Source organism: Myripristis murdjan, chromosome 7, assembly GCF_902150065.1.
Source record: "Myripristis murdjan chromosome 7, fMyrMur1.1, whole genome shotgun sequence".
Classification (NCBI taxonomy): Eukaryota; Metazoa; Chordata; class Actinopteri; order Holocentriformes; family Holocentridae; genus Myripristis; species Myripristis murdjan.
In genome coordinates, this window is record NC_043986.1 from 12402513 (window position 1) to 12429371 (window position 26859).

The 26859-nt window shown below is 41.4% G+C and overlaps 1 protein-coding gene across 1 annotated transcript; it reads left to right on the forward strand.

The window, feature by feature from the left end:
• The first annotated feature begins 15959 nt into the window (after positions 1 to 15959).
• adora1b (adenosine A1 receptor b) lies at positions 15960 to 21308 on the forward strand. Its single transcript, XM_030055763.1, has 2 exons — positions 15960 to 16744; positions 18955 to 21308. Exons 1-2 carry the CDS (start codon positions 16404 to 16406, stop codon positions 19754 to 19756), a joined length of 1143 nt encoding a protein of 380 aa, XP_029911623.1. The 5' UTR covers positions 15960 to 16403; the 3' UTR covers positions 19757 to 21308.
• The last annotated feature ends 5551 nt before the right edge of the window (positions 21309 to 26859 follow it).

Consider the following 26859-nt stretch of genomic DNA (forward strand, 5'->3'; position numbering starts at 1 on the left):
AAGAAAAGGTTCCTCAAGAGTTCTTTGTGAGAGCCCCTTGAGTGGGTTACAGGTACAAACCCTCTGAATATAAAGGATTTCTTGGTAACACCTCAGAAAAGGCTATAAACCCTATTAGGGTGCTCTGGTTGGAGCCTTGTATAAACCTTTATGTTGGGTTCTAGGAATGGTCCTCTGAATGAGTTTTGGGTATAATCTTTTACAAAGGGTTGTACCTATGGCGATGAACCAAAGAACCCTATATGGTTGTAGTGAGCACTTTTATTTCTAAGAGCACACATCTAGTGCTCGCCTCCATCTGCACTTCCCCGACGAAATCTTATTGAGACAAAGTGCGGCTCAGTCTGCCTCAGAGAGTTCCTTGAATCGTGTCTAGAAAGAGTGAGCAGCAGTGACCTGGAGGATACTGTACAAATTGTTAGGATTTGGAGAAAACCAGGCAATGATCCTATCATGCTGCAAGTCCCTTACCCCCCTATCTGTCTTCACACCATTTGACTCATTAAGGAGCGCTTGTGCAATTAAGGTCACGGAGAAGCTAGCCCACAAGGGAGGACTGCAGCCTCACTTAATCACAGACCTGCCTTGGCTTTAATGGTTCTCTGAAGGCCAGATTTTCTCATTCTGAGTAATCGCTAAAAGGATGCACCGAAGTAGATAAAACACCTGCATGTACATTCATATCTAGCCTGTGCTCTTAATATTGTTTCATTTTCTTTCTTCTCTACCAAATTCCTTTTCCTTTTTTTCTTTTCTTTTTGTTTCATTTCTTGTGATTTGGTTACTCAGTTATCCAGGGACATTTTTCAGACAGTTTATACGCTCACCAAAGGTGGGCTATATTTCACTGCAAAAGAATCCATCTTAACAGGTTATTTAGTCTCATATTCAGTCGTAAATTCTTGTTTTTGTTCTAACAAGTGAAAAAAATCTGCCAGTGGGATGCCAAATAATCCTGCTTGTTTTTAATGCTAATGCTAATTTTCTTGAATCAAGTGTCATTTTCTTGACACTAATTGGGCAATCTTATAGTCTCATTATTCTGCCTTGGTTCAACATATTCTACTTTTCTCTAATTCCTCAAACAAATGAACCTGCGTTGGAAGCAAGTACAATTATCTGGCAGATTTTTCCACTTATTTTAAGAGAAGGTTAAATACTGAATATGAGATTAATTGACGGATGTGAATGTGGCTATTTTTTTTGCAGTGATGTAAGATTTATCACAGTCTCTCAATAACCTTGCATATCCTTTTAATTTTGTTGCGTCAGATCCTTTGACTAAAACAGTGAAGATATGCCAGCTATTGATTGTGGGAACGAGAGAAGCAATCCAATATTCAGTTTCTTCCTATCGTCATATCAGACCAGCATGTTGACAGTGGACTATTTTGAGAACAGCTTGACTCCTCATTCATTATTCATGTGATCAAGAGCTCTTACTGTATACATTTATTGCACATAGATTTTTTTGTGTGTCATTGTGTGGCTGTACAGCATGTAACTTTACAACTGGCTCCAGAAATACTGATAAATGTAAATACAGAGAGAAAATATATACAGCCTCACTGAATTATTTTCTCTCATATTTTCTCCAGTTATTTTGCTTTCAGTGTATGCTCTTCAAATCGCCTCTCCACAGTAACTTCTCAAGCTATGTCTGCTAGTCACAAGTACTGCAGGTGAAAAGAGATGCAGAGAGAGGAAATGACAATCCATCACTCAAAAATGTCTACTCCCTGGAGTGTGGCTTGCTACAGAGCAGATGGTTTCCCCCGTTTAGTGAGAAATGCTCCTTAAAGCAAGGCAGGGGTTGGGGCTGAGGCACAAAATGGTCTCAGAGGAAAACCACTGCTGCTTGTTACACCTGCCACCACACCAGGGTGGAAAATGTCAGAGTGAACTATCTAGCAGCTATTAGCAGCTGCCATGACAGGTTGGGCAAACGATGGCAGATGGAGAAAAAATAATATAAGCCTAATAGAATCCAAACTAATGTGACATATGAGTGCCAAAGAGATGGCGCTCTTTCCAACCATCAGCATTAAATTGGCATTGCAATGATTGCATGTCACAGAGTAGGTGTTATATGTGTGGTTGCACTGAGTGTCATTATTGGTTGTGCTCAGCCTGAGATGGCACTCAGCTTCCTGTTGAGAGCACCCTAGTGTTTTGCACACATGTTTTTTCATTGCACTATCCTAATTAACAACACCCTTATGCCAACGCAGGCTCCATGCTTAAGCTATCTGTATGTGAACGTGGGGAATGTGCTGCTATTGAATTATAAAATGCAACCGTACAATCATACAACAGGGATATAAGGGTGGAAAAATGCGTGTGTCTGCGGGTGGGTGGTGTGGGAGGTGGGGTATGTAATGTTGTTGTAGAAATAAAAAAGAAAAAAAAGAAAAGGAGGGGGCAGTGCAGTGGAGTGGAGATCTGAAGCAGAGCGATAAAAAGTTCAAGAAAAAGCAGACAGGCACACAAATGGAGAAGAGAACAAGCTGCGAGTGTGTGTGTGAGAGAGAGAGAGAGAAAGAGAAGGGAAACCCAGGCAGTGAGGTTAAAATAATAGAGAGGATGAGGAATGCAAGAGTGTGATAAAGAGAGACGGTGTGATAGTAAAGCAAGAGAAATCTTCACCGCACTAAATGTTAAATTCAGCGACCGTCTGTCAGCACAGGGCTGCTGTGACTGAAGGCAGGCATGACCTCTGATTGGTCTCAGAGGGAGTGAGGGGCTGAGACCACGGCTGCTGTCACAAAATTCTGCAGAGGAAGACACACACTCTGTTCAAGCAGAACTCCTCTGTCAGTGAGAGAGAGTGACAGAGAGAGATAGAGACACGGCAAGAGAGAGAGGAGATAGATTAGAGAGAGAGAGAAAGATTAAATATTCATTCCAAACCCACCGTTTCTCCTCTGAGGTACAGAGCTTTCTCTTTAAAAAGACCTCTCTCTCACTCTCTATCTCTGACTTTTCCCATCTCTCAGCAATGCTTAAAAAGTTCTCCATTAAGAGGACTTGCACTTTGAGCTGTCCAGGTCATCCATTATTTAGCCAGTTTGTCGCATGGAGTTGATTACTTAGAGCAGTTGTGTGTTCTCGTTGGTCTCTGTGGTACGGTCAGGAGTGGGTCTGTCGAGTACTGCTCATTTGATTTTAGATCAGGTGTTCCCCCCGGTGGTTTTGCGGTAAAGTCACTAATTAACTCAATGTGACCTTTGGGTATCAAAACAAAACCTCATTCTTGAGAAATGTGAGATTTTTCTCCAGAAATGCACATGGGAAGCCCTGACTTGGAAATCACTCAATTCTGAATAATTCATAATCAGGACCATTGTGCTTAAACAGCAATACATGTAAAATTTTAATGATACCATTGAAGTCTTGGCTCATAGTGTGACAGTAGAGGTGACTACATGTATAAGTAATCTGTATGCATAGAGGCAGGATCATCATGTCCTGACCTTGTGTAGCAACACAAGTGCTGAGCTCTTGAAGCAGATTGACAGAAGACCTTGGCTTGAGGTGTACTTGGGATTAACACTCAACACTGCATGTGTTATTCATATGCATTTACAATGCCACCATGACCAAAACATCTATTGGAGAGTCAAATACTGTTGCAAGTTGTCTGAGGGCAAACACTGCCTATAACAAGGGATAATAACACTGCAAACAATATCCACCTTAAAATATCATTAAAATAATATTTTTCTTAAAACTGCTTTTGTTTCAAATGCAGTTTCACTGGTTTCAGTAACTTTCTGGGAACAAGTAAAAATATTTTGAAACACGGCCAAATAAGCCACATCAGCCCATTAAAAACAAGTTGGTTTGCACTGGAAAGAAGTATCCCACTGGCATTTTTTTACTTGCTTTAAGAAACACAAGATTTTAAGACTGAAAATGACATAGAATGACTTTTTGAATATTTTTTGCATTATATCTTGAGACATTACAGCCAAAAACACATCAGAATGTATTCTTCAACAACTTTATCATTACAACACTGGGTATCAGAGGAGCATATAAGGGCTGGGACGGATTATGTAATCTTAGATTTGACCAGTATAAAGAATCCTGGCAGACAAATCAACAACAGCTGGATTATTCTCAGATCATGTGTCGTCCCTGTCTAGTTCTGTTTTTCTGTCCTCTTTTGTCAGAGACTCTTATGGCATTGTCTCACTAGACGATCTCTTTCCTCCTCGCAGAGTTTTCCTCAGCCATGTAGAATTTTATTGCTGCTAAGAATGAAATATATGAAGGCCATATATAGCACGGTGTGTGTGTGTGACAGTTCAGATTCTTTCCATGAAATGAATGGAAATCTCTAAAACTGTTATCAGCTCATGTGTCTCCTTTTGGCAGGAACATGTCTTCACGTAAAAACATAAAACCCCAGTATGCTAAAACCTTCAGAAAAAAAGCATACAAAAACAGAGGCAAACTTCTGCATGAGGATCTGCGCATTTGAATTAAACAACTGTGCCTGTTAATTAACTTCACTTAATTGACTTCAGGCTGTATCTTTGTAAGCAACATGACCATTGTGCTGATGTCTAGACAGGTACTGTCTCTGCTTTTGTCTACCTTCAAAAGAGAATAGCATTTTCCACCTATATCTTTTCTTGTGAAGATCAAATTTTATAATATTTTAAAGAATCTGTCTCACTGATCTGAAACTCATTTCTTGCAGCAAAAGACAAGTCAGTCCAGCAAAACAGAATCAAAGGAAACAGGGATAGCAGACCACACTTGTCCTGAATATTTAATTTTTACAGTTTCCTCACTGTGTGTCAAATATTTGTGTGCACAGCTTGCTCACAGCTTGGCTTCAAGAAACCTGGCAGAGGCGGGGATGCCAGTGAAATCTGGCCTTGTCTAAAAGACTCCCGACTCCATCATTTTCCTTTGAAAGGTGTGGCAAGATCTCCTTATCCTACAAAATTGGATTTTGAGAGTGAGGACTAAAGTATTAGTTTACCTTGCCAGACTGTGATAAAATTAACTCAGTAAATAAATAAATATATAAATAAGTAAATAAATAAATATCTACATGATGCAGACGGAGTACGGTGCAATTGGAATAATGGAAACCTTGGCAGACATCCTGGCGCCAGTATTGTCTGGACTCAGTAGGAAAACTGTCCATTTCCCATTGCTGCTTCCTTGCAAAATGACAACTGCAGACTACAGTATGTAAATGCAGGTTTCTGTGAGGAATATCAGTCTTTATCACATTTCATAGCGTGACAATGCTGTCTTCACAATTGGGATTGTATCTCATGATGAATAAAGCATTATTCATCATACCACTATACAAGTCATCTGTCATGGGCTGCTTAGAATGGACGGAAAGGGTAAGTGATGACACAAACCTGTCAAAATCGAACTCCTAATCATACCTAATTCACTTTAGGTACGATTGCCTCTGATTGCAGGGCTTGAATATGATTGCCCATGCCGACTTGAGACCACGTATGGTACACATTGCTCACATTAACTAAAGGAGCTGGACTTTGGGGGTCATGTGTTTACTCAGATCCAGGCCTGAGCTGCTAATGTGAAAGTCACCCTCACATGTGACCATCAAGTCGACTTTTTTTTTATAGCTGAACTTGGTGGTTAGAGATCATTTAAACACATTGCAAACCAGTGACCCCATTTTCATTGACCGTAAATCTCATGCTTTCCCTGGAGGTAGATAGTGTTAAGATGTGTGTGTGTGAGTGTGTGTGTGTGTGTGTGTGTGTGTGTTGCCAGTTAACTGGGTGAGATGAGAGGGGTTTTTCCAGGCCAATCCATCGATGTGACCTCAACTATAACGGATGTGTGGGGGCCGGGTGAACCTGTGATTGAAGGGGTTAGTTTGAGACAGCAGTATTAAAGGCAGCAGTCAGTCATAATGAAAAGACTCAACAAAGCAGTAAACAAGATTTCCTGGGTAATCCTTGTCATTTTATTCACGACCCTGGTGGCATCATACATGGTGAGATAAACACTACAAGTGGTCAGTGTGTTAAAGGTGTATTTCTGTATTCCTATTGCCAGTGAACAGAATCATTATGAAATATTCCCACTATCTTCAATAATTCAAATGCAAGATAAGGAAGCAATAGGGCCTCAGGTAGCTTGCAGTTGCAGTTTGTGTGGATTCAGTTGTGTCAGAAACCACTGATTCTACCATATGAATATGCTAATAATTTGCCACTGGCTGTGTTGCAGCTGTGCAGCACCTCAGCTTCAGGAACATTGAATCAGTCAGCAGTTTGTTTGCTGCCAGCGCAGACAGCGATTCGTTCAGAGTCCAGGAGTGACTGTAATGCTCTGAAATGGACCCGATGCTGATTGTGCTGAGAGAAAAACTCTCTCTCCGTCCCTGTGTAATGAGGAATGAATGCTGAAATTGCCACCAGAAATAAAGCTAGTTAGTTGAAGGAAATGCCAATATAATTCTTGTAAGGGACAGTCAGTCTAATTAAATCCTCAGATGTCTAACATTTACCTGGTTTCCCAAACTGCTTCACATTTATTAGTGACTGTTTTGTTGCAGTAACCCACTGGCCTCACATGACCTGTAGACCTGGTTTCAGATTCCCGCACCTATGGCCCATCAGCTTATTAATGGACCATATACACCTGCAATTAGGTGGCCTTGATTCCTGGAGGCCACCTCTCCTTTTTTTTTTTTTTAACACACTGTTTTGTTTTTTCATTAACATCACACAGTCACCCCATTACTGTGTGAGCAGACTTAAATTTAAGTTGTTTGTGCCCACGGTCCAGATGCCTGGGTTAAAAGCATCATGAGGCAAATGAGGGGGAAAATGCTCACTGAGTGGTTTTGCAGAAGCTGTCTCATCTGTTCCTCTAGGTGTTTATTGTCAACCCCCACCCTTTACCAAGGAAAAATAAAATGTTCAGCTTCACTTCGGAGCAGTTAATGAGAAGAACTTAATATTTTGTATGTGTGTTTCTGTGTGTGTGAGTGAATATCAGAGTTTCTGTATGTTTGTGTGATTAAAATGATTCTTCACAAACCCACACTTCACAAATGTTCTTTCTACTGAAAAACTTAAAAATGCATTTGTTCCTGCTTTTTTAGTTGTTGCCATAGAAACAGCCATGCATTCCCACATGGGGGGGAGCAGGGTGGGTGCATATATCACAGCATGTGCAATTCATCTCCTCCAAACAAAGCATTTAATCAAAAGCTTTTGCATGGTTGTCACATGCACTGGGACTGGTTTCAGAACTGATTACAGAGAATTTCTTATTAACACACATGATCACGAAGTAATCTGTGTGTGGAAATGACATACAAGAAGGGCACTTTAACCTCTGAGTGGATCAATTTATGCTCTTGCCATATCTGCTAGTGTTAACGCTCTTGATTGGCAAGGCACTTGACATCAAAGAGGAAAGTAATACCTTCCATAACCATGAAGAAGCGTGGCTCATCCTTGATACTGAATGTCAGAATCTATTTCATTTACTGTCAAAAGCCAATCCGAAGCATTTACCAGGACGATGACAAAAGTCAAAATTGAATCTACCACATCAGGTGAGCAGCCATGGTGAAATGGGTCAGACTGTTCATGCAAATTAAAGATCTGGGATAAGCATTCTCTACCTGCATCCTAATCTCTAAATTGCACTATGATCTCTTGCATTACCACAAAAGCATCGGTAATCTCTTTAATCATTGTGATTTAAAATTCATCGATAGATAAACAGCCTATAGACAATCAGTGAGACCCAAAACCAATTTTGATTTTAAGAAGCTTTTTACTGAATTGCACCGTGGTATATTCTGATGATATCTTTGATGTTTTAATCATGATATAAACAATAGACCAAAATAAAGCACATGTTCATTCATTTCTGAATGTTAACAATACATTTCAGGAGGATTTTCCCCCTCCCCCGATGACATCAGGGCTCACACTGCAGAGCACTCTTCATTGCCCACAGCTTCCCAACCATCCAAATAATGCATTTCACATTGCTATAATTATTTCCTGTTCTAGCTTCAATATTTAGATCTCCCATTCATGAAAACACACATACACACAAATGCACCACTCTCCAGATGATGCTTAATAATCCCAGACCCACAACCAATTTCCTTCATTTACGATATTGCTCTCAAAGCAAATTGACTGGTGGCCATAAAGCACAGTTGAACTACTGCACCTCCTCTTCAGGCTCAGATGCAGGGTTTGAAAACAAGTCATGGTGGCAGGATGCACAGAACACTTAAAAATTAATATTCACTTTGTCTACGTGAGCAAAGAGGCAAGAGAGAGAGAGAGAGAGAGAATATAGCTGTATGAAATTTGTCTAGATAAATAAATCCTTTGTTAAAACAGATTTTACACATGTAACACACTTGTCTGCTTGTCTGCTTTGTCTTACACATTGTAATAATTCTGATACTTCTGAGGCTAGCTGCACATTTTGATAAACTGCAATAAGAGATTACTTGCTCCTAAACTACATATGAACACAATCTCTTTGTCACGATGAGATTAAGAGCAGTGCATGATTTATTTTGACCAATAGATCATTTGACCACAGATCCACTCTCTTTTTCTGCAGTATTTTTTTTTTTTCTCTCGGGCAATTATGACAGCAAAACAAGCGGAGCAGACTGTTGTAACACAAAGCAAAATGTTACTGAGATTTGTCATTTCTGGAAACAGTGGAGGTAAAAAGATGCTCTCATGCCTGCCTGCCATGTTTCCACCATGCACTTAATGTGTGGAAGGCTTCAGAGGGCCCACGTGACTGACTCTAACAGATCTACCTCCACACTGAGGTCTCCAGGGAATGTGGCGACTGAGAGATGATAAAAAAGAAAAAAAAAGAATAGCTCAGCAAGCTAAACTGCCGTGGATTGTGAATATAGCACACATCTAATGTTCAAAAGTAACCTGCCTCATTTATTCTGTGGGAGGAGCAGATGTTGGCCTGAGGTTTGTCTTCCCTACATCAACAAATCTCAACGTACTCGATTTTTCTTAATGGAGATTGAGCAGTCCATCTTCCTCAAGCGTAGATCTGTGACACATATAGTAAAAAACAAATGCTTAGGATGCTGCCCCAGTGAAGGACGCTAATTTGTTGTGGGGCAACAAGAGGAAAATACATTATCTCATGATTCTTGTCTTTATGTGACAGGGAAAGAGGAAGAAGAGGTGCCATTCATCAACATCCAAGATGCTGTGTTCCTCTTTTATTCCTTTCCAGCAGACTAGATGGCACAAGGCACACAGCTGCCACCCACAAGTGAAAATAACAAATAAACTAATACAAATAAACAAAAAAGACAACAAAAAAATCAGGTCTTTTTATACAGGCCACCAAGATATTGTACATGACAATTAAATGCTGGGTCACCTCCCTCAGGCTTTTCAGTGCAACAGAGATGCAGCATTCCAAAACGTTTAGTCAAAGTGCCATCAGTGGTGTCCAAAATACTGCACAAGATGTCCAGACAGTCAGACAGATGTTGTAGCACCCACCTTAGAGCCATACATCTGTCCCTTTTCCATGCACGTGCATATTTAATTAGGGTCATGATGAACTGGAGTATATCCCAGCATGCACTGGGCGGAAGGCAGTCTATCACAGCACTAATGCACAGACAAACACGCCCACACTGTCGAAGCGTGGGCTAGTTAGTGTTATCAATCCACCCAACGCTCTTGCTGTGAGGCAACAGTACAAACCAACTTGTCAGTCTTAGTGCAATGAAAAAAACACCCAAATGAAGCAATGATGCTCTTTCTCCTTTTATTGTGTACTTTTCTCTGTAATGACAGTTAAACAAAAGTTGCAAGCTCACTCGTTTATTCATTTATTTTTTTGGTCATTTCCGGCTCATTTGATAGTGACAGTGGAGAGAGACAGGAAAGGCAAGGGAGAACGAGATGACACACAACAAAGGGCCCAGCCGCTGCGTTAAGGACTTAGCCTTGGTAAGTGGCGTGCGCTCTACCAGATGAGCCACCGGGGCATCCAATCAGAGCAATTTTAAAAATGAAATGAAATAAAAGAATGGGGCAGACATTTCATTCCCATAGGTTTTCTGAAAATACAATAAGCATTATTCCAGGTACTATGCATGATGTTCAGACAATAGAACAAACATTATAGCAGTCCCTAAGGGCAATCATCACAATTTTGAAAATGAACGCTGAAAATGGAAAAGAGCAGCTGGATGTATTATTCCTCAAGGTTTTGCCAAAATCCAATCAGCAATGTCCAATATATTGCATGAGCCATACAGACAATCAAACAAATGTTGTAGCATCCACGTTAGAGCAATCATTGTAATTTTGAAAATGCAACATCGTCTCCCACAGAGAACTGAAAATACATATTTGCTTTCTTTTTCTCATCAGGGTTCCTGTTCTCAAGGATCCTGTCACAGAAGAGTCACAACACAAACTATAGTGTGACAATGGTTGTGGCATAAAAGGCACAGTCTGAGTCAAAGAAATGCACAAAAGGCGTTTCTTTGACTCAGGAGTGACCACACCTCTTAAATAGATGTGATTCAGACTTTTGTCATTATCCCACCCGTTTTTCCACCTCTCCCTCCATTTCCTTTCATCTCCTCTCTCATCTATCCAGTCACTATGCGGAGCCTTAACTGATGCCTCTCTCCCTCTCTATCTAATTATATTCTCTGTCTGCCTTTCACTGATTTTCACCAGTTTCCTCTGTGCTGCCTATATATGCTTCTGAGCTGAAAGAGAGCTCTGCACCATTGAGGCAAACAAGAACAAGAGCCCGATTTCAAAGGGAAGCGCTGACTTGTGTTTTGAAAACCATAATAATTATTCACGACAGGCTTTGTTCCTGCACTCTGTTCTTATGGATATGGAGTGATATAATTATATACCTTGAAACTTGTTTATACAATAATATGCACATATTTACATGCCAGCACATACCATATAGTCCTAATTATGGTGTTTGTTTACAAATTAAAAATTTGCAATCAGTGATTGATACAATGCAGAGCATCAATATTTCATATGCAGGCTGTGATCGAGGAAGGGGCGTTACTGTGTATGCTGTTTGAAAGTTGCTCCCAATTATTGTCATGCAGCAGTAATAGGAGTACATATAAGAGAAAAAAAGACATTAAGTATTCCTCCTCATTATCAGAGGACCTTTAATAGACATGGGACCATGGGAACAGATTCAGACAAATTATACTTTTTTTCTAAGTAGTTAACATAGGCTATACTGGTTTCATGGTGGCCAATTTACATGAGATATCAGAAATAGCACCCCGCAGCATAACATGATAAAGCCAACCTATTTTTATCAAAACAGGATGCCATTCTGTCAGTGTGTAGTCTCGTGATTGGTGGCTGGCTGCAGAGGAGGCTTTTAAAACAGTATGTGGGAGCAGCTGAGATGTTTCCTCTCCAATGAATTGCTCATCAACATGCAGGGCAACAGGAAATGTCAATATGCAATGTGTGAACTCAGTGTTTAACCTTGACATTTTCAAAAAGCAGAGAATCACTTTAGTTGCTGTGCGTCTGCCTTGCTGTACTCTGCCTTCCCACATGTAGGTGGATGAAATCCAGGAGCCATTTGTAACACAGCAGAACATTTGAGAGGTCCCATATTTTGTACGCTGTAATCTTGTTTGGGACTGGTGTCGTATGACGTGGAAGACGCTCCCTCAAGAGCTGCGTCAGGAAGCTTGCGGTTGAGATCAGCTTTTTCTATGGAGTGGCCCACCCCTTGAACCTTTGCACACTCACAGATACATACTCATACACTAGGGACTTTTTTTGTCAGCCTCAAACCAGGGCAACCACAATGTGAAGAACAAAAATATGTAAGTAATCTTCCGTCTCCTGGCCAAAATGCAAGAATAGTGCATCACACTCCTACATGGAAAGTTTTAAGAGGAAGGCACTCTAAAACAAAACAATAACCTTGATGTGCAGACGCTGCTGAACCATTAACCCAAAGCAACGTTAGAAAAGGATTTTAGCTGGCACAAACTTATCGCCAGGCCATGTGGAAACACTCTGTGACCACAGATTTGGCAGTGCAGTACCCCAGGGTTATTATCTGGAGCTTTTGCGAATGATGCCACACAATCAGCTGGGAGGATAGTTGTTGACATTTTTCATTTTCACCTCATCAGCTCAAGCTTTAGGTGGGTGTGGCGGTGACTTATCAGGGCGCAGTGGGTCAGGAGCTGGCCAGACAGCATGGGCAGAGGACAGCTGGCAGCACTAAGAGTGGCTCTCACACCGAAGTAACATCATGTCCTGGGGCGGTCGGCTCTCAAGTTTATGTACACAAAATAGATCAAAGTAGATTCTTCAAGAGTGGACTGTTCCTATTAAGTATACATGAGACATAAAAAGGCTCAGGTTTCAGGACTTCAAAAAGCTTCATTCTGATATTGCAGAACATCACCCAAGAATTAGGTCACAGGGATAATGTGGGACAAAATTTAAGCTCGTCGAACTCATCTGTACAGCACACCGTTTGCAATCAAGTGCAATTTCCAGCATTTCTATCTACAAATTAGGCTCTTCAGTGCTACGAATTATACTATTCCTGCGGCAGTAAGCTTCCCTCCAGGACATGCTCTCTCTCTTTCTCTGTTGTGCTCAGCAGTTTACTGTGGCTAGTAAAAACAAGACGAATTTCTTGACATTTAATTTAGCTATGTATGAGCTATTTACTGTGTGCGTATGAACAGAGAGAGCTTGTATGCAGGAGATTAGCCAGCTGCTGTGCATTGTGTTTGTTTGTTCGTTTGTTTTTTCCTTTCTGTGATGTACCATTCTCTGGAAAATTCACATCTAAATTACACAGGGCCCTATCTATTCCCAGTGGCTGTAATAGTTTACAGGCTGTTTGGGTGCCTCTCTGATTGTCCAGGGGATACATGCAGGTACTTGAGTTCACTCATATTGTTTCATGTTGTTATCACGGGTCTATTGAGAGACACAGCCCAAGCTATCCATCATGTCACGTCTCTTGTAATAACGCCGCAATTTTACTTCCACAGAGCCCCAGTCATGTTTGAAATGGCTCAGCTGTTTTCCCTGAAAGGTGTGCTGGTTAATAGGATGAGGTCCCAAGTCTTGGTCAGTTTTAATAGTGCTGTGGTTAACGGGTTCGGTGTCCCGCTGAGAACACCGCTGCAGTTCATTGCCAGGGATTTTTTTAATGACTGAGCAAATATTGTTTCAGAACAGCTCAGCAGACAAGACACTGGGGAGTAAGACTCAGTATGTGATCTTTGCTCATTTGAATATGGACATGGCTCAGTGCTTGGCGCTTCATCCAAGCGGTTCAAACCTTCCTATAAACTGTTTTATGTCAGGATAGACGACTCTTGTACGATATTTTCCAAGACTTGTTAGCCTCACACTGTGCTTTATGTTCATTAGCAAGACTTTCTGTCATCTATCTGGATGCTGTATGTCAAATGAAGATGGTGTCAGTTCTTCACTGAAAGCAGTTGACCTTAATGAACATCTTCCTGTTATGAATTAAGGACTACTGCAACATCTTTGATTCTGAATCCAATGGTGAAACTGGATTGAGCCACCTCTGTCTGGTAATGCACAGTTATTCTCCCAAAACAGATGCGTACTGCATTTCACTGATGACACACTCCAAAATGGGAAAACATGACAGGCTTTCACTGAAACATTTACTCATTTCCAGCCTCTGTGTACTTGGCAGTCAGTGTAATTGAGTTGGGTCTTTTTATATCGTGTCAGTGAATTTCACCCCCATAAAGCCCAGATAGAAAATAGTCAAGCCATTTGAGGCAGCCTGCATGCGATACAGGGCACACTGTATTTCATATCCTCCACAGATGTGTGAGGTAGCTGTGATGTCTTTCGTGAGCACAGTCACTCTGAACAACCACTAACAGCATTAGGAGCCATGTGTTTGCCATGTTGAGCACGATTGTATTCCCTGCTCTGGGCCTCCAAGCTGCTAAAGGGAGAAAAACACTGAGAAAACAACCTGAAATGATGAAGTAAGCCTTTTCCGGATCCCTAGCTGGTCTCAGCTAAAGCTTGACAAGAAACACTGAAACATTTGAACAGAGTGAGAACAATTGCTACATGGAAAAGGTGTAACCCATTTCCGTCAAGAAAAAAAAATGCAACCTTGACTGCTCTACTCAACCTCTGACAACCTTAGCCTTTTTTTGGGAAGTCTTGCCGGAAGTGGCATGCACAAAGTAACTAAGAATAGCTCTTCATCCATCAGGTGCACATGCATTATCTTTGCCTTAGTAGTTAGATAACAAGCTGAAAATGTAAATCAGGTGTCTGCAGAGTTATACTTGTAGAATACATTAAAATGAACCACAGGAAATATGGCACATTTTATACATCTATTTTTTCCCACTTTTGTAATCTGACACAGTTTGGACAAAACACATTTGGTTTGCAGATTCTGAAGCCAAGTCCTGTTTTTTTTTTTTTTTTTAAACGGAGAGTGACTCACATTTCCCTTGACTGTCAGCCATATTGGCCACAGTGTACTAGCCGACACTGTTTGGTCTATAATGATTGATTTCTCATGCATTACCAGCACCCATAGGATACGGATTATACTGTCACATGTGGCTGGATGCCAGTCACTGCTAGAGGACCATATGGCTTCTTTCTTCCATCAGTAGATAAAGGCTGACCTCTGAGACTCTCATTCTGCGTTCCCTAAACAGGAAGCCGGTCACAGATGGAAGCTGTCCTCTGGACATCTCTGCGTTGGCCGTCCCGCCATCACACATGGTGTCCTGACTCTGTTGGACACTGAGCACTGTTATTTCTGCCACACTCATTTTTGTTTCATTTGAAATAAATGCCTGCCATCATCTGAAACCCAGGACTGGCACACCATCTTCCTCCACTTTACATCAGTTATGTAAGATGCACAGGGCTTGGTTATTTCAGGTTGATTTGGCGTCAGAGGCAGGAAACGCATTAGATCAAATGACTGTCCTTGAACATCTTGGAAAGTTTTTCAGATTATCTTAAAATGGCCAATTAGTAATCCTAGATCACTGATGTCACAATTGTTTCCCGGCTTGTCACCACTGATATAGATTTCTAATCAGTTTAGAGGACAGGGCTGGCCTCAGATGTGGAATGTGCTCCTTGAAGGCTGAACTACGCCCAGATATATTTAGAATGACCTGGATATTTATTTATACATGTTTGTGCTTCCGCCTCATATTTATACTTCAGAGCATTTCAGAAATGTGGCATACTGAAGTAAATGGTGTGTATGTGGGTGAACAAATACAACAAAAACATGCTGTTTATTGTTCTTTTATACTTCCACGATTGCACTGCTTACTTACTGCATTAATTCCTTATCACTTCTGGAGTATGCCGGTGCCACAGTGATAGCTGCCATTTTCAATAGCTTTATCTTCATTATTTTGTCCTCATTTGTTAGAACTGGTCAGGCTTGGCTGTTCACTCCCTCCCCGCTTATCAGAGTCATGGACAACCGGCCATGGTCCACCTTGGTCTGCCGGTCAGGGCGTGTGAGATAGACGTGTGTACTGACGTATTAAAAATAGCATGGGTTCAAAGCATATGGTAATGGACTGCTATGGGACGGTCCCACTGTAACAGCATAGGCTGTGACAGGAATTCCATTATTGCAAGGAAAACCACACATTTTCACCAAATGGAAGAGATAGTGCCTGGGGAAAGCAGAGATCACACTTTTGTCTCTAATAACACATCTGAATGGACCGGAAAGAGGAAAGACCATCGCAGAGCTATTATAAGTAACTGCATTATTGCTCTTACTCCAAGCACAACGAGAGAGACGGAGAGAGCAGCCGCCCGCACTGGAGCTGCCACTGCGTGCGTCCTTCATCCAGAAGATAGTTTGGGTTGCTTTCTTTAAAACCTGCTTTGTCAATTACTATGAAAACAGAGTGAAGACAGTCTGCTGGCCATGAGGCGACACCGAAGCGCTTTGTCGGATGGAAAAGACGCGTAATGATGGTCCTGTTAGGAGCAGGTGCATTCAGCCAAGTGGAGGCGCAGGGCACAAAGCAGGAGCAGCGCACAATAGCCGTCGGACCACAACACCTGCTCCACGGGATAACCATTCATCAGTAGATATTCTGTGGGTTAATATGCTACACCCCCTGCTGAAGTGGATTTCTCTTACAACTTATTTATTGTAAAAGGCATGCGGACACTGTGAAACTGATGGACGCACTGGTCATTTGGAAGAAACAGTAGTTCAGAATAAAATATCATAATAAAAACATCGCTTTGTCCACTCCTATAATCCCGCTTGACTGGAATCAATCTTGCTCTTATTGAAGACAATCATCTGGAAGGATGCCCGAAGCACTTACTCCAGCCCTGTCGCTCTACATAGGAATGGAGGTGGTAATTGCAATCTCGTCTGTAATAGGGAACGTGATGGTGGTTTGGGCGGTGAAAATTAATAAGTCGTTGCGAGACACCACGTTTTGTTTCATCGTCTCCCTTGCTCTGGCGGATATTGCAGTGGGAGCCCTCGTCATCCCCCTGGCCATAACTATCAGCATCGGACTCCAAACTCACTTTTACAGCTGCCTGCTCGTGGCGTGCACGGTGCTCGTGCTAACGCAAAGTTCCATCCTGGCCCTTCTGGCTATTGCAATTGACCGCTATCTCAGGGTCAAGATCCCCACCAGGTAAAGACACAGATCAGGTCATGACTTTGGAATGGGGGGAGGATGTGTGACTGGGTTACTGCTGCCACTGCCTGGGCCATGGAATGTGATGATGATGATGATGATGATGATGATAATGACAGTGATGGTGGTCGTGGTGATGATGATGGTGACAGCAACAAAGGTGGTGGTCGTGACACCCTTACATTAGGCTACCAAAAAAAAAAAAAAAAAAAAAAAAAAAAAAGTCTCCATTGACAATAGTATCTGTTAGCCTCAATGTGTTCAGTGGCATTGATTTCCTCATGGGTCTTATTTCACAGTATAGGAAGCTTACATCCTGCCAGTCCCCTATAGGCCTGGGGAACTGACACACTACTATTGACATGACAGCTTACCAGAGCATGGCTGATCAACCAGCAGCTTTAATTAGCTCCTCTGTCCTCTGGATCTCTGCAAGAGAGGAGTCTCTAATATGTGAAGCGTAATACATAAAAGTAATTACACTCTACCAGAGGCTTTTGCAGTGTGATTTTGGAGGTTATTATGTTGGGCACTTTGATCCTCTGTGTCAATGCAGGGTGGAAAAGAGGGCATGTTTGCAACCATGGTCAGCCTGCACCTCTGTGTTTGGTGCACAAGACAACCAGTGCTTTATCATGCCAGGATGGCACACAAAAAAAAAACCTCTGAGAGTGCAAAGATAAGCTTGTTAGAAGAGGGGCATATTTTAATTGTGTGATAGCCATAGTCAGTGATAGCCTCACATTTTAATCTCCTGTGAGAGACGCTATGACATTTTGAGACTAATAGAAATTTATCATGCTTTTTAGCTTGTAACTGCCACGGTTTTACTGAGTTAATTTCTCAGACTTGAATTTGTGTGAAATCCTCCAAGACCTCAGCTTTATGTCTTGCACAATCACTGGTACAGTATTACCACACAGCTCTTTATGCAATCTGATATTAAACTGCATAGTAATGTCTTATTATTAGGTTAATTATGTAGATCAATTCAGCTTCCCTCACCCACACCTACAGTAGAGCTAGAGTCAGATACAAGGAGGATGTGTGTTGTTAAATTGTCTGTAGGCAGTTATAAAATATTGAGTAGATTATGCTCATGTTATTTAAACCAGAACTTCCCTCTCTTGCTGCCACTCCCATCCCATGTTTTAGTTTCATCAGGACTGGGGACAGAGGTTCAAAAACACAGATGGTGTCAATCGTTTTTTCCAGCTGACACGACTTTCTATTTATATGCACCCCTGATCTGCTGTGTTAAATATTTGTATATCTGCTTCATAGATTGTGGCTTTATTTCTCATAGTTCACACTTCCTGTTGTTTGATATGATGATTCGTATCATGTTCCCTCTGAGCAGATCCAGGATCAGTGTATGAATAATGTATCCCTTGCCGCTACTCAGGCTCAGACCTATCTTAACACTTAAATATCTGATCAATACTTAAATCAAAAACATGTCACCTGTGGCAGTCAGGCTAAATTGTTATTTTCTGCTTCGCTCTACATTATGCTTAGATAAAAGTCAGATTATTTTCATTGCAGCATTTACCTTACAATAACTGTGTCAAACATTGTATACATCAAGCATTACAGCCTCTACAGCCTACTTTCATATGAGATGGATTAGCTAACAGTGCCTTCATCGCTGCCTCCAGGCATGGATCAGGCTTAGGCTTTCTGTGTCATTCCTCAGTCACAAGACAAGAGCCCAGCAGTGCTTTTAGAGCCTCAGCATCCTCACCTTCTGATCCCACTCCATAAAACATTAACAATGAAAATGCCAGTAGCTGAACCCTTACAGCCAGGAGCTACTGCAGTGGTAAAAACTGCAGTTTGTGTTTGCTCTACTGCTTTGATAAATTAGCAGGTTATATGCAGTCAGGTTTGAGAATTATGAATCATTTTCGCCCTGAGCAGGAGACTTTGTAAAATGCAGGAGTGCTGAAAGTGGTGCGGATTACTAGTATGATTTTGTTGGAGAGGAGGACTCGTTCAAGTAGGAATATATACTGCAAGTGATATTGCTTGGAAAATGGCAAGAGAATTGTGTAATTAATGATAAGTCCGCGTGAAATTAAACCTTTTCCCCGCCTGAGGATATGAGCTAAATGAAAAATGGAACTAAAAAAAAAACAAAACATGAAAACCCTGTTAGAGCAGTGTCCCAAAGTGCTGACCTGATGTTGTGTTGTTTGTCCCTGCAGCTACAAGCGGGTGGTGACCCCTCGACGGGCCGGGCTGGCGGTGGTGTTGTGCTGGACAGTGGCGTTCATTGTGGGCCTCACACCCATGTTAGGCTGGAACAACCTGTGGCGGCTGCAGCAGAACGGTTCGATCAGCTCCGACCTCATCATTACCTGCCAGTTTGAAAACGTCATCAGCATGGACTACATGGTTTACTTCAACTTTTTTGGCTGGGTGCTGCCGCCGCTGGTGCTCATGCTGGTCATCTATGCAGAGATCTTCTACATGATCCACAAGCAGCTTAACAAGAAGAAGATCACCAGCAGTCACACAGATCCCAACAAGTACTATGACAAGGAGCTGAACCTAGCCAAGTCTCTGGCTCTGGTCCTCTTTCTCTTTGCCGTCAGCTGGCTCCCTCTCCACATCCTCAACTGTATCACACTCTTCTGCCCAGAGTGCCAGAAGCCCATGTTTCTCATCTACATCGCCATCCTGCTCACCCACGGCAACTCCGCTGTCAACCCAATTGTCTACGCTTTCCGCATTAAGAAGTTCCGCTCTGCCTTCCAGAAGATTTGGGAGCAGTATTTCTGCTGTAAGGACACGCCGGCGCTGGAGATGCAGCCCAGCGAGAGGAAGGAGATTCCCAATGCAGACCCGCAGCAGGCAGCGCCGCCACAGCCCCCCCAGAAGGAAGTCCCAAACTCTGACCCTCCACAAAACCAGTCAGCTCCACCTGAACAGCAGCAGGACCAGACGTCCGACCCACCACAGCAAACTAATGAACAACAATCCATACTGGAACAGAACACAGTCTGATCCAAGGAATGAGGCTTATTGTTTACTTGGAAAGTAATGATCAGGGCATTTGTATTGGTTGCTTCCTCATTTTGAATGAGTTCAGCTGAGGAAGGAGTTGGCGCAACATGCTGGGATGTGATTGAGGCATGGCGATTTGCAGCCTAAATCTCAAACACGCTGAGAGATCATGTGTTTTTACTCAGGTGGAGCATATTTGAGTTTGGTTGAAACAGAGAGGGAAAGATGATTACAGCAAAAGAGGTATTCACAAACTTGCAATAATGTAAGTCTTACTGACAATGCGATGTGTCTATCTTAGTAACTGACTGAAGAAGTTAAGCTTTAACTTTTTTTTGTTAATTCTGGTAAAACACTTGGTGTGGCCATTATAAAATGTGCAATATAAGTTATTGTGGTTGATCAGTATCCGATTATCAAGTTTTATCAACAAAATTATGTGACTTACTGTAGGATTAAAGTTTGTACAATGTCAATAGACCAAGTTTGTCTTACTACTGTAATACTGTGTGTTAGTTTAAAATGACAGTGGCTGAAAAATATGAATGTAATAATAATGTAAATGAGAAACTATAGCAGCACAGCTGTGAACACTCATCTCTACTTCAGGGTCTTAATGGCACAACAGTGGTAGAGCAAGCGATGCTGTCAGAGAAATATCTGGAGCAAGGAGGAGTCTGTGCTGACAACAGGGTTTTGTAATTCCTCAGCTGAATTCTTCACTGGAGTCCCTCAGCACTCTGGCACCACTGATCCATTTCAGAGGAGATGGACAGGGATAAGAAATAGGCAGCTGGAGGGAATGGGAGGCTTTCACTGCAAGTAGCTTTTGATGATCTGGTGCCCTTTCAGAGGCTCTGTGCGTGAGTCTCATGGCTGAAGGAGGACAGTTACTCGTCAGGGAGAGAGAGAAGATGCACTTAAAAAACTCATTTTTATCCACCCTCGATGCCAGCTTCTGGTTAGAATGGGTCTTTCCTTTTTTCCCCCCTACTGAGACTGTGAATATCCTTATCATAACTTACCACGACAGACGGTGGCTTTCATGGCCTTAATTGGTATTTTAATTAGTCTGGAGTGGACTGATTTAAAAGGCCCAGATCAGACATCATGGCGATTGTGACTGTCACTGCGTTCAATAATTTGAATAATGCCCAGCTCGGGCATCTGTAGAGTGGTAGTTGAACTTTTTTTTTTAACATCACTGGCATAAATTCACTGCAAGGGAATGTAAAGTAATTCTGTTTTGACTCCTGTAAAGATTCAGAGACCTTGCTAAAACCAACTACCACTAAATATTCTCTTCACTGGGTGACAATCTGTTGTGTAAGGTTAAGGAGTTTTATATCTTTCTTTCTGTCAACTCACTCATTGGTAGCAACATGAAGTGGATATCAGCACTCTGATGCTTGGATCATATCAGATGTATTAAGTATCAACAGAAACTTTTAATGCAGTCCACACTAACTGTATCTTAATGTGTCTACAAAGTGCTTCGGCCAGGTGTACTGTACATAACGCACACTTGAGGAGAAAACTGAATGAATAAAGATATAACGATAACAATGGGTTTTTCTACCGGTAATGCCACTTAAAATATGAAACACTTCTTTATGTCGAAAATTAATTCTGCCATTTGTTCTGGTTCTGTCTATTTAAACATTTAAAGCACTAATGTTTCGAGGGTTAGAGCTTCAACTACCACACCATCGCTCATGCTAACATATATACAGTTATGATGAGTGAGTTATGATGTTTTGATGTGCACTTAGAGAAAAAAACCCTTATCTGACAGACTTTGACTGAATTAGACACATACACGTACATGATATGTATAGAAATGTAACTGGACAAACATGTAAAACCCCTGTTATTTATGTCAATCATTTTGAGAGTCTCAGTTATAGGCTCTTATCTGTCAAGTACTTCCGTTAGCACACAAGAGTGGGTGGTTGTGGGGGTGAGGGCTGATGAAAGGAAGACATCTTCACACCAAGAAGCCACCGTTTCCTGGGTTGTAATTATTACAGAGCAATCACCACGTTAAGCCCAGGAAGTCTCAGCATCATATTGGCACCTCAATGCAGCTTATTCAAAATTCCTATTACCTGCTGGCTGCAATAATTCAGCGAGTGGCTGTTAGATAACAGTTGAGTTGTCAAGGCTGTCACAGTCCATGCCTCCCCTCAGGATATAAATTCTCTTGATATTTTGGAGGCACAAAAATTTTCCTGGCCAGACTGTGTAATCCAAATACTAACTCCTGTCGGTGTGTCTGCTAGGTCTCCATTTAATAACTTCATTTCATGTCTTATTTTGTAAATATTGCTGCTCCAGATCAATATCACAGGAAATACAACACACATGGTCCTGTTTTTATTTCTGTTCTATAGTATGGCCCAGACATCTTTCATGAATCAATGGCCTGGTTCAATATTAGGGGCATTTTACATAGAAACCTAATGATTCAATATGGGAGGCTATTCTTATCATGTTGCCACATTTTCTGGACGCAGTCCCTCAGTTTCAGCTTAAGATTAGATATCAAGTGAAAGCAGCCCCAGATAAGAACAAACAAGAGGAGAGAAAACACTGGAGCTGTGTATTTCTATTGTAACAGAACAGGAGAGGTGACCTTTCTCTGCCTGCGACCTTCTGTCCTTGGGGCTAATGTGGGTGTTAACCGCAGATCCCCAGGGAGAAACAGGGAATTGTTTTCCCATCACTTTTTATTCCCAATCTGCAGCGACACCAGCCTCTGTTTGGGTAGCAAAAACCTAGGATTTACAAAACCCTAGAAGCCATAAAATACATTTACACATTAGGATCAATACATGTTACTATCGCACATTTTAGAGTTTATGCCATGTGCAAGGATAATTTAAGAAATGTCTGTTATGTTGACATCATAAAATGGAAATAATAGGACACATTGTTTCAATAAGCAAATGAGTAAGCAAATCACTGATTTGTAAGCTGATGTTCCTGTGTGTCTGAGGTGGAACTCTGTGTAAATAGAGCCATACAATATTGCATCTGCCCTTGTGCTGTCTAATGAAATGCACCTGATCTGGGTCAGTGTTTCTTCAGGGTGGCCTTTTAACCATGTTTCAGGTCAATACTTTCATGTGTCCATTAGTCAAAGATGAAGCAGCACAGGCCATCCTGTCCCCAAAAGCAACACCTCAGCATGGCAAGGGGGGAAAATGTATGGCATGATATTTATGCCCCACTAAAGGGCTTTTCGCATTAAAAATGGAAGAGTGGTTTGATCTACCTGCGCTCTGATCAGGCGGCATGAATAAAGCAGCCGTGTTGTGCCCCAGGTGCTACTCCACCACAGGAAACAGGAGTCCTTGTCAGAGCAACAGTACATGCTATCACCACCTCTGGCCTGGGGAACGACTCGACTCCAGTGCAGACATTTCAGGGTTGGAGGGAAAATAACACCTTCATTAAACTGGTGTTGTTTTGCATGTGTGACTTAACGGAGCAGCATCCAGTTATAAACACAAGAGCCATGATATGCTTTACTGGAGCACCATCTGTTCTGTATGCATCTGTGCTATGACTAGACACCATGAGAGAATCAATTCCTAGTTTGTGTCAGACATGATGACTGTTGCATCCAAATGGATGGGCATGAAAACAGAAGGATGCAAATTTACAATGCTGTCCATGAAGCACATTACTGAACCCAGCCTATAAAGATATAATGGTATGCACCGCTGACGAGCTGAGCAGGGGCAATACAGCAAAACAATTACACATCAAAGCTGGTGATCTGCCTTCATCTTTAGCCGAGCATTTGCACTAAAGGTGTCTTAACAAGAAAACAGTGTGATCACTGATCCTCACCAGAAACAATTGCACCCCACATACTGGACCTATGTGAAATAATGAATAAAAAAGTAATAAGGGTTCACAGCGTGTGTGCCTACCCTCCAATAAAAAGAGCTGTTGGATGCTGCAAATAAAACAAACACATTTTCCCCCAACAATCAATTATTCACCCGCCAGGCTTACAAAATCAGGGCACTATCAATATTTTATATCCTTTTTTATCTTTAACAAATCTTTGCCTCAGATGGTGTTGTGAAAACACAGCCACGGAGCAAGGCCGTAAAATCTGGCAGAGGATTGCCTCCTCTTCAGTTTCAAACTAATCTCTTGTGCTTTTAGAAAGATGAGGTGTATGGAACATAAAATTGCATTTAAAAAAGGAATTTCTGAGGAGGGCTCAACACCAGTGCTGCTGTGTTTTATCAGTATAAATCCTGTTCTGGGTTGGGTGGGAGAGATTTTCCAAATATGAGGTTGTTGAAGACAGATGCTGGATTTTTCCCCCCCTCTCTCTTGCTCTCACTCTCTCTCTCTCAGGCTCTTCTCAGTTAATTCCCTGTACTACAGCTCCATTCGTATCTGTGTCGTTTTCATCGATGAGCTTAGCGAAAGACTGCCACCTGCTGGCAGCCTGGTACACAATGTTTTGGCATTGGTTTGATTAAAAGTGAGCAGTGCCAGGAGGAGTCACTGGTGGGCTGGCTCTCTGATGAAGGGTTGCCGGGTCACAGCTGGCTCCTTCATTAAGCTTTTTCCCACAGGTGCTGATGGCCAGTTCAGCATTCTTAGATTTTCATTTGAAATCCTTTGATGGTTGTTCCAAGGACCTGCTTGGCTGCTTGAATGATACTAATTAATTATGCAAGAGTACACTTCCTCAAGACATATCCTAAATTAGACCACAGAACTAGGCTGAGAGAGTTTAGACAAAAGCCCTATTAGGCACTGTACACTTGCACATTACTTTTTACTGAATGTTGTTGTACATAATGATAAATTTAACCACATGTCATTTAATGCTCATCACAGCAAGTCAAATTTATTGTTGTTTATTGTGCGCATACCGATGTCTAGTAGTGATGGGTCCAAAGTTTTTTTATATTGTACATTAATGAAATCTGCAGCATGTCCAAATGGCTAAAGTTTGTTTTGTTTGCAGATGATACAAATTTATTTTGTTCTGGTAAAGATTTTGAGCAGCTTCTGGACACAGTGGAAAAGAATTGAAAATTTTAAAACAATGGCTTGATATTAACAAGTTATCATTAAATTTGAATAAAACTAAATTTATCATATTTGAATACTGAAAAATAAGTAATCAAGGTCAAATCATTATAGATAATGCTGACACAGACAGAGTTTATGACAATACATTTTTCGGGAGTTACTATAGACCATAAACTGCGCTGGAAACCACATATAAATCAAGCAAAGACAAAAGTGTTGCCATCCATTCTTTATTAATCTTTATAATTCTTTATTATTGTACAGTTCTTTTATATTTCCAGACATTACTTACCATGTGGAAGTTCACAAGTCTGATTTTTATGCAACAGAGGAGCGCTATAAGAATTGTAAACCAAACTCACCGACATGCTCTCCAATTTAGAGATCTTTAACCCTCCTATTATGTTTGGGGTCAATTTGACCCCATTCAGTTTTTAACGTCTCTAAATACATACTTAACATCATTTTTTTTGCTTCATATTTTATGACTTTTCCTAATTTAATGGATACTACCGGGTAAACATGAAATTCACACAATGATATGTTTTCAGTGTCCTGTACGCATTTTGTACGCATCGGTGGTGTTTGGGGTCAATTTGACCCCAGGCTGTTTTAGCTGTAAAAACACCGTTTTACACACATTTTTGTTTTTTTTTTTTGGATGATATTGAGTTCACTATAACATTCAATTTGATAATCTTCAAAAAACTTCCCTCTTCTTTAGGGCCCTAACCTAACTTAACCATACCTGAAGTAGTACGGGAACCACTGATATGGGTGGATATGGGGGGAGATATTTGGGAGGGGAAAACATAATACCTACAAGAACTTCGATATTTCCCGCACTGTGAGGGTGGGGAAATATGGTTCCCACAAGGACATTGATAGTTCCCACCACATGGGGCAGGAGCAAACATATAAATGCTTGCACAGCAGCCTTCTAAATCATTTCTCTTGTTGCTCTGTGTACTCTCACTTTATGCTCTCTCTCAGTTGAATATGAACGCGAAGCAAAGGTTTTCTGCCAGTGAGGTTTTGTCAAAGCTCTTTGACAGTGAAAGTGACACAGAGGAGAATGTGTCTGAGACAGAGGATCATGTTGAGGAGGACCCTGGTTATGAGGCATCCTCCTCTGATGAGAATGAAACCCTCAGTTCTGACCCTCCTGTTGTCTCTCAACCACCAGCAGACACGTTACCTTCCAAAAATGGAGAGGTATTATGGTCCCTCTCCCCACATGAACAACAGGTTAGACTTAGTGCTGCTAATGCCATCAAAATGGTTCCAGGCCCCAGCAGATACACTGTCAGCCATGTTCAAGACATAAAATCAGCATTTGAGCCCTTTGTAACACCATCAGGTGGGGATATACTTGTGATGACAAACTTAGAGGGGAGGTGTGTGTGTGGGGACAGCTGGAAAGACTTGGATGTGACCAATTTGCAGGCCTACATTGGGTTACTCACTCAGAAGTTGTTTCTTTTTCCTGGGGTCAAATTGACCCCGAACATAAGACATGTTACTATCCTTGATAATAGAAATTGTTTTTCTTTCCAAATATTATAGATAACAAAAATCTGTTCTTAGAAATAATATAAAACCATTAAAACACCAAAAATATATTCATTTCCAATTTTAGGTCAATCAGTGAGATTTTATGGTGATTTGCATATTTTTCCATAGTCGCGTAATAGGGAAACTGGATGTATAGGTGGGGGTGGGGGGGGAGTTATGTTTTATTTAAAGGACTATTTAGGTAGTCAACAAAGAAACCTAAAGTACCTGACACAAAAATTTGGTAACAATTTTAATTATAATAATTTTGTTGAGGTTTAAACTGCTGGGGTCAAATTGACCCCAAACATAAGGGATGTTAGTCAAATTTGAACATAACAGGAGGGTTAAAATTGCACAAGTTATGTATACAGTGAAAAAATAAGAAAGACTTTCTGCATGACGTGCTATAGACAGTGTTCCTCACAGATACACTCTCTGCAGCTGAGAGCAAAACAGCACCAGGCATGGACTAGACC